Source organism: Tupaia chinensis, unplaced genomic scaffold (assembly GCF_000334495.1).
Source record: "Tupaia chinensis unplaced genomic scaffold, TupChi_1.0 Scaffold144682_1, whole genome shotgun sequence".
Lineage (NCBI taxonomy): Eukaryota > Metazoa > Chordata > Mammalia > Scandentia > Tupaiidae > Tupaia > Tupaia belangeri.
Genome location: NW_006204543.1, coordinates 1,671,281 through 1,682,321, shown reverse-complemented (window position 1 = coordinate 1,682,321; position 11,041 = coordinate 1,671,281). Strand labels below are relative to the sequence as shown.

Here is an 11,041-nt window from a genome sequence, read left to right as displayed (position 1 = left end):
TGTGTCAGTGTCCGTGGGCGTGGCCGTGGGCTCTCACCTCCAGGACGGGCACTCTCCCACCGTGTCAGTGGGCATGGGTGTGGGCTCTCACCTCCAGGACGGGCACTCTCCCGCCGTGTCAGTGGACTTAACCGTGGGCCCTCACCTCCAGGACGGGCACTCTCCCGCCATGTCAGTGGGCATAGGCTCTCACTCCAGGATGCCTCCTGCCATTCAGATCCGCCAGGTTCTATTCGATCCACAATCCCAGGATGGTCCCCATCTGTATGTTCCGAATGGCCTCCCCCTGTCCGCAGCGGTCAAGCCTGGTCTGAACACACCCCTCATCAGCTCCATGTTCCTCTCTGCTCCCGGCAGAGTGCTGAATGCTTACCAAGCCTGCTCTGGCCTGAGTATTCGAGCCCCCGACATGACTGAAAACGAATCCCAGTGGTGACGGGATGGGGTCACAAGGGTGGAGCACTCACAAGTGGGGTCACTGCCCTACGGCAGAGGTCCCAGAGCACTCCTTTGCTCCTTCCATCCTGTGAGGACACAGGACAAAGTGCCCTGCTCGAACCAGACCCTGAACCTGCCGGCGCTCTGAGTGGGCTTCCCAGGCTCCAGAGCTATAAGAAATACATTTCGGACATTAGTGAGTCACCAGCGTATGGGCGTCTGCGAGAGCAGCCCAACGGCCCGAGACAGAGCTGGTACCCAGGAGGGGGGCAGCGAGGTCGGCTGGGCAGGAGCCTCGGCGTGTGGGTGCGGCGTGGGGTGCGGGGGTCAGGGCTGGAGGGTCCCGGCTGCAGGCTAGGAGAGCCTGCGTTTCCGTGAGCCGATGCTTCAGGGCAGTTCTGGTGACAGCCCAGAGAGAAGAGCTGTGGCGAGGGCCTCAGTCCAGAGCACACTGACGTCACTGAGCATGAGGCTGGTGGGGTCGTGGGTGGCGAAGGCTGATCCGATGCGGGCTCAGATGAAAACGAGGACCGTGATGCTGAACGGAGGGAAGGCCAGGCACGGTGGGGCGGCAGTACTCGCCCTCGCTTGCCTGTTTCTGTTGAACTGTGTGAGCCCACCCTTGCTGTGGAGTGGCAGAGTAAGTGGCTGACCTGTCCGTGGGCCCACAGGGGCGACACTGGCTGGCTGGCTGGCCAGATTTCTAAGCAGCGTTGGAAGAACAGCCCGGGTTGTCTGATGCTCATGGTGACATGCAGAAAGAGAGAAATGACTTAAAGATGTCATTGTTGGGCCAGTCTGTGGCCTGGTCGCTAAGGTGGCTGGATCGCACAGGGCCGACTGCATGGTTCAAGACTTGGACCCAACAGCTTGAGAAATTACGCTGGACACATGGGCATGTCCGCCCAGACCCCCGGAGGGGGAACGGGGACTGCCGTGTGACCACTCACCATGGGCTGCTTTCTCGTGTCCCTCTTTCTGTCTTCCTCTGGTGAGTGCGTGGACCCTCCAGTAAAATGGAAAGAAAAAGACAGAGGTGGAGTTGCTCACCTATAAGGAGGCAGAACGTAGGTAGAAAGTTGCACCCTGTCTGTTTGGGAAGGCACGAGAAAGGCCGTTGGGGAGAGAACAGCGAGGGTGCGGCTGAGCGGCCTTTCCATGAGGACAGCAGTCATCCCAGCGGAAGCCTGAGCTGGCATCCAACGCCGTGGTTAGATGCCGAGGAGGGGCGGCTGGCCCTGCAGCGCCCAGCTGTGCCCTGCCCTGCCCGGCCCTCCCCTCCGCCCGGCAGTCCTCAGCTGCTCTGGCCGGCCAGGCTGGGTACCGTTACAGCAGCCCAGGCAGACGAGGAGGACGCTTAGATGATGGTCACCTCAGCACGATCAGGTCACCTCAGCACGATCAGGTCACCTGTCACCCTGCCCTCAGCTGGCCAAAGGACACGGGCGCTCTGCGGCCTCTCCCTAAGGCCTCACCTCCTAACTATCACCTTGGGGCTCAGCTGTCAGCCTGAGTTCTAGGGGACCGACCATTCAGACCAGAGCAGCAAGCAAGGTTAACTAGTGCAACGCTGTGGTTATTACAGTTCAGGGCTGGGTCCTAGCCTGGTGGTTAAGGGAGCCGGGTTCTACATGGTCAACCACAGTTCGAATCCCAACCTTGGCATGCGTGTGTGCACATGTGCCCAAAATCTCGACAGGATGGCGAGATGGAGGACAAAGGTTTACAGCGTGACCACAGCCCATGGGAGGTGCTTTCTCCCACGTCCTCCTCCTCTGGCTCTCTCTGGCAAGCACATAGGCCCTTTGGCAATTGTAATGATAAAAACAACAGTCTAAACCCAGACACCACATAGGTAAACCCTCCTCGTGTTCTGGGACTTCACAGACTGATTAGCCACAGCGGGCTCAGAAACGGTCCCAGCTCCTGACAGTGAGGCTGGGTCTCCGCACACAGGGATGCCGGACGCCCTGGCAGAGACCCAGCCCTGCCCAGCACATTCAATAGCTCACCACCGCGAGACTTACCCGGGTGCCCCCAAACTCCCACGGCTTTCCCTGATGTTTAGTGCGTTGCTCACAAAGTGAGACTAAAACCCTCAGGATTTTCTTCTTCTTTTTCGTGGTCTTCATGTCTCTAAGCACTTGCTGTCAAATAAAAGCCAGGCCATTGCTTTGAAGGAATTCCCTTAAGGACTTGGAAACACCCCTCTCTAAGCTACAGCTAATTTAAACACTTGCTGGAATTTTGCGAGTAGAGCGCGCAAGAGCGGTAACAGCCATGTCTGCTCCTGCCCCGCAGCGAGCCCAGAGCATGAGGCCCATTAGAATAACGACACAGCTTTGCACCCCTTTGTCTCCTAACAGTGAGAACTGTTGAGTTGGGTGATTCGGGCCTCATTATACAATCACATCTAGCCTCTGCATGCTCAGATGCCAGTGGTGTGTGAGTGAGCAAGCCGGCCTGGCATCTATTTTTGGGAAATCCGAAAACTGAGAGACAGGGAACACACTTAGTTGAAGAGCATCTCCTCTGAAGGTACGACGGTGTGACCTCAGACGCGGCTGCTAAGGGAAGGGGAGGCCTGCCCAGTGTTCGAGCCCTCAGCCAGCTGTGCTCAGGCACAAGGTTGGACAGAATCCCTCCTGTCATTCTGGATATATAGCCGTGATGTTCATAGCAAACACAGACAAGTGACCGACACCTGAATGGGATCGTTCTGAGAAGCACGGGGCAGAGGAGAAACTGCCGAGGAGTGTTTTGTCTGCCGCGCTCAAGGGACGTTTCTATCGGCTTAATTATAGAGACCATTGACCTAATATATTAGCATGCAAAATCGATCTTATTCATCTGATGGAGAAAGTGGAGGGGTTCCGTCAGATGAATATTTTAGCTTTGGATATGGTACTTATTTCATTGCAATTTTCAAGGGACGTTTCTATCGGCTTAATTATAGAGACCATTGACCTAATATATTAGCATGCAAAATCGATCTTATTCATCTGATGGAGAAAGTGGAGGGGTCCGTCAGATGAATATTTTAGCTTTGCAATTTTCTGGGTGTTCAATACAAGGTAATTCAGTGAAGAGGTATGAATTCATCCCAAATTTGCCTTCACCAAAAATCGCTTTCATGCCATGAAATCTTGGTATTGCATTAGCTTGAGCTTTTATACCCAATGATTAAAAAAAAAAAGAAAAGAAGAAAAAAACATTACCTGATTTTTAGTGTTTGTGATCAAAACACAAGCCTGATTCTCATGTACAGAATGGCATAATTTCAAGTTGTACAGTTCATTTTCCTTTGGGAATGTGAACATGAACAGCTAATTTTCCTGCAGGGATAGGAATCAGTGATTCTCAAATAAAATGCCTCGGAAATCTTTAGAAGGCTCTTTGTCCAAGTAATGATACCCACAGTAACCTCAGGGGATGGGCTGACTTTTTGAAATAAACCCCAGTGATAATTCCTTTCTGTGAGGCCATTTCCCCCCAAATACATGCTTATTCCAGCTTCTCTAGAGTATTTCAGGACCATAGTTTGAAAAAAAAAATGGATTATTTACATCCAACCTAACTTTTAGCTCTTCACACATACTGAACTTCCCTAATTCCAAAAAAACCCTCGGAATAGCAGGAGTAATATTAAATCACATCGGTGGTAACTGAAAGAGGTCCCAGGTCCAGGAATGGCTGAGGCTGCGTCTAGGCAGCTCATGTTGTCTGGACACCACACTAACAATAACTCCCTGGGACCAGCAGATGGTGTAGTGATTACATCACTGGACTCCCACTCAGCTGATAGCAGTTCGAGTCCTGGACCTGGTGGCTTGAAAATCACACAGGGCGCATGTGCATGTGTGCCCAACATCCCAGGAGGAGAATAGAGGAGAAGGGACTGGCATGGCGATCCCCTCGGGGGATGATTTCTTGCTTCCCCTCTCACTGTCTCTGTCTCTCCCCCAGCAAACAAACACGCCCTTAGGCAAAAGCTTTAAAAAATAAAAAATTAGTCCCTAAAGACCCTGGAGAGGGACCATGGACAGGCAGTAACTGGATAGTGTTGACACTTGGAAAAAGGAATGAATTTCTACTGGAACAGCTGTGAGTCAGAGCTGCGAGGAGTTCACACTTGGGTAGGATCGCTTACTCTTACTGAGTAAGCAGGAGCTGGGTGCTATCGGAGCAGTACAGCTGGGAAATGAGGCGTAATCCTGAAACAAAGGGTCTCGAGAAGGAGCCCTAAATGTGATGTGTACAGACACGTGTTTCTCCAATGTACCCCGAAGCGTTCATAGTCCTACAGGGACAGACTTCCTGCCAGCCCAGCCGAAGTAGAAGGACCACCTTTCATTTTAGCTGTCACTTACACACAGGTGGAGAGAGTTTAGGGTTCAAACCCCGCCAAGTTATCTGGCTAGAAGTAAAATTAACATTCCAAATTTAACAAGCTCCAGAGTCTCTGCAATGCAGCATTAAGGTCTGCAGGAAACAGAAAGCACTAGATGTGAAAGGACCAGGAAAGGAAGCACGCTCAGTGCAGACTGACCCCACGAGAGACCAGATACGGATTAGCACCTAAGAGTCTCAAAGCAGCTGTTAGAAATATACTTAAGGGTATAAAGAAAAACTTGTGCGTTTTACAATAAAACTGTTCTAGTTTAAAAACTAATAGTATATCTTAGGGAAATGGAAACTATTAAAAATACAAATTCTAAAACTGACAAACATGTTAAAAGAAGATCTGTTGTTTGGGCTTACAAGTATATTGGAAATGCAGAAGGCAGAGTCAGCAAATTGAAACAGCAACAGGAACAGGAATGACCTTCATCCAACGAAAAGGCGAGAGAGGGAAACAGCCACAAGGAGACGGGACCAGCAATCAATAGCAGTTGAAAATCTAGAAAATTCATAAATGTGGACATTCAAAAACGCATTTGTAAAACCAATAGGTCAAAGAAAAATCAAAAGAGAACTTGGAAAGCATTCTGTGACAAATGAAAATAAAAATACAGCATGCTGAAATGTATGGGTACAGGAAAAGCAGTATTAAGAGGAAAATTTATAGCCTACCAAAAAGAAGAAAAAAAAAAAGGTTTCAAATAACCTAACTTTATACCTCAGTGAGCTGGAGGGAGAAAAGCACAAACTAAGCCCAAATTTAGTAGAGAGAAGAGAAAAGATTAGAGCAGAAGTACAAACGCAGAGAAAAGAAAACCTATAGGAAAAAAATCAACAAAACTAGGAGGGTTTTTCTTTTTTTTTTCCTAAAGAGATAAATAAAATTGACAAACTTTTACTGGGCTAACTAAGAAAAAGAGAATAGAGTTAAGCAATTAAAGCCAGAAATGAAAGAGAACACATCACAACTGACACCACAGAAAGAAATAGGTTTATAGAGATTACGGTGAACGAGTATGTGCCAATACACTGGATGGCCTGGAAAAAGTGGATGAATTCCTAGACACATGCGACCTCTTAGGACTGAGTCACGAGGAATTGGGATGTTTGTAAAGCTCAGTAAGTAGGGAGGTGGACTCAGTAATCCAAAACTTCCTAAGAAAGAGAAGTCCGAGACCAGATAATCACTAGTGAATGCTACCATGCATTTAAAAATCAATGCCAGTCCTTCTCATCCTCTCCAAAAAAACAAGGAGAAGGAAACACTTCTGAAGTCATTTTATGAGGCCTACGCATGCTAATACCAAGGCCAGATAAAGACAGCCCCGGCAAAGAAAGCTGTACCCCCATACCCTAATAACCACATATGCAGAACTCAGCAACCTGCCAATGAAGTGAATACCAAGACACGAGAGGGCTCATTCCCTTCTGGCACCAATTCTCGCCAGTCCCCTCGTGTTTCCTAACGACCTGAGTGTTCTGCGTAAGTAGCACCCAGACATGACAGTCACTGCCCTTACGGAATGTTCTAGAAGTGATTCAAGAGCGCTGTGAGACGGTGAGAAAGCTACTGCTGGGTGGAGAGAATTGGAGACCCTCTCGGAGGACGTGGCCACTGCCAGGGCAGGGTCTGGAGCAAAGCTCGTTCAGAGGAGGCTGTTCGAGATCGTCCAGAGCCTCCATCACCTTGTCTTGGCACCACCCCGGCCTGAGACACCCTGAGCACGCGCTGATGTTCCACTGCACAGACCGGGAAGGCGGCCTCCCTTCCCAAACAGACCCCTTATGTATAAAAGAACCTAAATTCTTCTGAGTGAAGGCGGAATCGACCCAGAAGTAGATCCATGGCTCTTACTTGTGAAAATAACTTACAGCTGCCGAATTTCAGGGGGCACGCGTGGGCATCCATTGGGAAGTCTTCGAGTTGCATGGGGCACTCAGCAGAGATGGTCAGGCTGGAACACAAGAGGTGGGGACTTTAGTGACTTCCTAAATGCCTATTTCCCGAGCAGCCCCCCGTCCCAGGAAGGCATACTAAGGCCTTATTTTAGCTAATAATCTTTTATGAAATTCCCTGAACCTTTCCCACCCAATTACAAACGTTTGTGTTGCGGGCAAATGCGGTCCTGAGATGAGGTATAATCGAACGCGCTCGGGAGTCCCGTGGTGTGGGGTGCCGTGTGCCTGAACGTACATTACTGCTTGCAAACCGATTTCAGATGCTTTCAAAGGTGATTTATTCTTTATTTCCCATCCTTTGCCCAGCATTATCTTAAAAGCTTTCCTTGGCAAGGCTACAAATATGAGGTCCTCGGACAAGTCCTGACACACTTTTGCATAGAAAACTGCGTCATGACTTTTCCGACGACCTAACAGAAGCATTTTGTGCAACAGCCTGTGAGCAGGAGACAGTTGTAAACAGGGCAAACGCACAGTCCGAATCCCCGGCTGGCTGTCCTCACTGCTCCCCGCCAGTGTTGGACGCTGGGCAGCACCTGGATCCCTGCTGCGCAATCTCCCAGGGAAACCTGTTTAAGTTTTTTATCTAAGCCCGGTCTTCCAAATAGCAATACCACAGCCATCAGCACCGTCACCACTAACTGTGGTGGCGGTGGCAGCTGGCGTGCCCACCGTGGGCACCGAGTTAAGCGTGTTCTGTGCGGGCTCAGCCCTCATACAGGCATGCCGTGCTGGGTGGCTGTTGCCTGCCCACTTGCGCGGGGAAGTGAGCGTGGCCATTACCAGGTCAGGCCCGGGCGCGAGCTCCTCGGTGCTGCAGCCAGGATCAGAGCCCAGCTGCCTGGCCGGCTGCAGACACAGCCCTGGAGATGCGCTGGGCCCCGTTCTGGGAGACGCCAGTGCACACACCCCCTCCCCCATCCTTTCTCTGCAGACTCTCCAAACGACATGTAACGCCACCTCTCTACACGAGTTTGCCTTCTATTGGGTCGTCGGAAAAGTCATGATGCATTTTTGCATAGAAAGATATGTCATGACTCCTCTGACAACCCAATATTTTCTAGTTTTTCTTTCCATTTTTCAAAATGAAATAAAGTCATGTACATGAATGAAATCTTAATACAAGGTGTTGGGCCACAAATGGGTGTTAGAATTCTGTTTGTAGAGAGCAGCGTAGTTCTGTTACGTCGGGGGACGGGTGAGCGTCTCTCCACCCGGTCAGGACTCTTGCACATGTACACACGCACCCAGTGTGTTTCCAGCTGCCAGGGTCTGACTCAAACCTCGGCCATGTGGGATCTGCTTCCTATGCACAGCCCTTAACGACTGTGCACTGGGGTGGCCCAGGACATGCCCTTCAGAGAAAGCCAGTGGGGGCCAGCAGATGGCGTCACTGGACTCCCACATGGCTGACTGCAGTCTGAGTCCCAGACCCGGTGGCTTGAAACTCACGCCAGGCACATGTACGTGCATGCCCAAGATCCTGGGGGAAGAATGGAGGAGAAGGGTGCAGCATGGCCATCCTGAGGGGTGAGTTCTCGCTTTCTCTCGCTCTCTCTCTCTCTGTCTCTCTCTCTCCGGTGAGTGCATGTGCCCTAAGGCAAAACCCTCTACAGAGAGAGCGAGAAAGTGCCGACAGTGCACACCCTTTAGCTACTGCCTCAGAAGGAGCCAAAGGGCTAGAGTACCTGGGTCACAGCGAAGGCTGTGCAAGGAGCTCAGGGCCCCTCAGCCATTGGAGGTGGAGCAGGGACAGAGAGCAGGTTACCCAGACGATCCCTAGGGGACTTGTCTAATGAGGTGCATTCCTATGACACACAGGAGACCACCCGGTTCTTGAGAATTTTAGGAGAAACCAGGACCAAAAGGGACAGGGAGAGGCCCAAATGACAAGGGTTATGGGGCTCCAAGCCCGACATGAAAAACTACTTAGCCTCAAACATGCACTGCCCTCCGTGGGCATGGGAGAGGCCGGGCAGGGAGGGCCCGAGCCTCACATCACAAGGCTTATATCTGCCTGGACTTCGAACTGCTTAGGTATGGTGCTTCCTTTGGGTGCATGCACCTGCCAGAGAGAGCGACAAAGACAGAGACGTGGAAAGTGAGAAATCACCTCCCAGGAGGATGGCCACGCCGCAGTCCCTTCTCCATTCTCCTCTCAGGATTTTGGGCACACGTGCGCATGTGCCTGGCATGAGTTTTAAGCCGCTGGGCCCAGGACTCAAACGGCAGTAGACAATGTGGGAGTCCAGCAATGTAACCATTGTGCCATCTGCTGGTCCCGGAGCTCCCTTCTCCCTGCAGTCTTTCCCTTTCACATGGGAATGTGAACTGGTCCTTGTGCTTGTCCCACCGTGGTATTCTGGGAGCAAATCACTCATTTCTTGGGTTCCCCAAATTCACAAACATACAGAGTTGCACTTCGAGAAGACTCGCCAGATTCTCACCCATAGCTGACTGTTAACTCCAATGCTGAGACGAGAACTTGTGACCATGTCAGTTAGCTGAGGTTGTGAACCCGGGCTGGCTGCAGTAATGGGTTGAGACTCGTGAGGGGATCAGGATGGAGCTCGTGTGTTTTGCATGTGGGGTATGCATTAACTTCAGGGGCAGAGGCAGATTGTTGTGGGCAAAATAATGGTCTTAGAGACCTAGCACTGTGAATGTCCTAATTCTTCTTATCGAGAAATACACTTTCATAGCAACGACCGCTTTTCTGATATGGGCAAGTTTAGGCTCTTGAGATGGAGAGATTATCTGGGATAATCAGACACTGCTCGTAAGAGGAGCCAGGGTCGTCGGTCAGGAAGGAGATGGAGTGAAGCAGGGCTGCAAACCTGGGGCTGCAGATGGACCCCAGAAACTGGGAAAGGCCAGGAAGCAGACGGTCCCAGCAAGCCCAGAAGAAAGGCAGCACCGCCCAGGGCCTGATTTTAGACACAGACTGGCCTGTCCCGGCTGTCTGGTGTCCAAAGCTGTGTGATAACGAATTTGCACACAACCAACGGAAGCTGCATGTCCTTTCCACAGTCTCAGCCCTCAGACGCTGTGTCAATACTGAATTTCCAGCCCCCAGATAACATTCCTGGGAGTCCTGGGAGCATCTTTAGAGGGAGGTCCTATTTCCAGAGGCTGGCCGAGGGGCGGCGCAGTTGAGCCACTGGCCCCAGTCAGGGTGCCTTGCACACGATGCCAGATGTCAGACTCTCAGGGTCAGGGTGGTATTTCAATGCAGTGGACACTTTGTGAGCTACTTATAGACTGGCTACTGTTACCCATGTCTTTGCAACATTGTGAGCGGTTACTGGTAACTACTGGCCATGAGATGAGAAACACTGTGGCCAGGTTTCCTGTGTGGAAATGGATGGATTCCTTTCCTGCTGCTACTAACCGATCACCACACAGCAGGGGGTGCAAACCTTCAGCCCTGCCAGTCCTTGCCAACAACAGCTAGGCCACTCTAGATAGAGTGTTCCCAGAGCTGCACCTGAAGGGCCACCGGGCTTAGCAATACCAGCCGGCAGGGCCGCGGGCAGCCTTCCTGGGCTGAGCGTGGCAGCGTCCTCTGGCGCATGCACCTGGACGCAGCTGGGCTGCTGGGCTGCCAGTCCTCCTCACCCCACGCCCAGGCACCTCCTTGGAGCTGGGGAGCCGCAGGTCACAGCATGAGCAGAGCGCATGCGTGGGTCGCCAGGTGGTCCGTGAGGGGAAGGCTGTGCACGTCACAGGCCTGTTTTCTCCGTACTCGACTCATTTCAAGACTGCAGATGAGGTGTGCGTGTGCGCGCTCGGTTACCACAGACCTAGACACACTTGCACACGTGAATATGCACACGCGCGTGTGTATATTTAACGAGGTGCTGGTGCCAGGAGTACAGACAACTGTTTTTCCCCCACAGACACCCCGGCAGGGCCTGCCTGGTGCCCGTTCCTGCCCTGCCAGAGCTTACCCCCTGAGCCCCCGCACTCAGAGGAACTCCAGGCTTTCGTATTTTGTAAATGCGTGGATGGCCCCGTGCGCTTGTCTTCATAAACAGTCACTCACACGATGCCGCGTGGGCATTATTAGTCCGTTAGCTAGGTACCCCATTTTTCTAACTGTAGTTTACAACAATATTTCGACGAAATATGCATTCCGAGACTCAGTCAGCTGTCCACAAACTGAACTCTGTGAATGAAAGCGTTGCTAAGTTGGGGACAGGGTGTGTGGAATCCGAAGGTCACTCCAGGCCTGGCGACGCTC

General features: G+C 51.6%; 1 protein-coding gene across 2 annotated transcripts in view; it reads right to left on the bottom strand.

The window, feature by feature from the left end:
• The window catches only part of GABRA5 (gamma-aminobutyric acid type A receptor subunit alpha5), a 57,629-nt gene that overhangs the window by 18,950 nt on the left and 27,638 nt on the right, over window positions 1-11,041 (bottom strand). For both annotated transcript variants that reach the window (XM_006167245.2, XM_006167246.1), the window contains exon 6: window positions 6,712-6,794. In XM_006167245.2, the coding sequence (XP_006167307.1) occupies window positions 6,712-6,794 (83 nt within the window). The remainder of the gene's footprint in view (window positions 1-6,711; window positions 6,795-11,041) is intronic.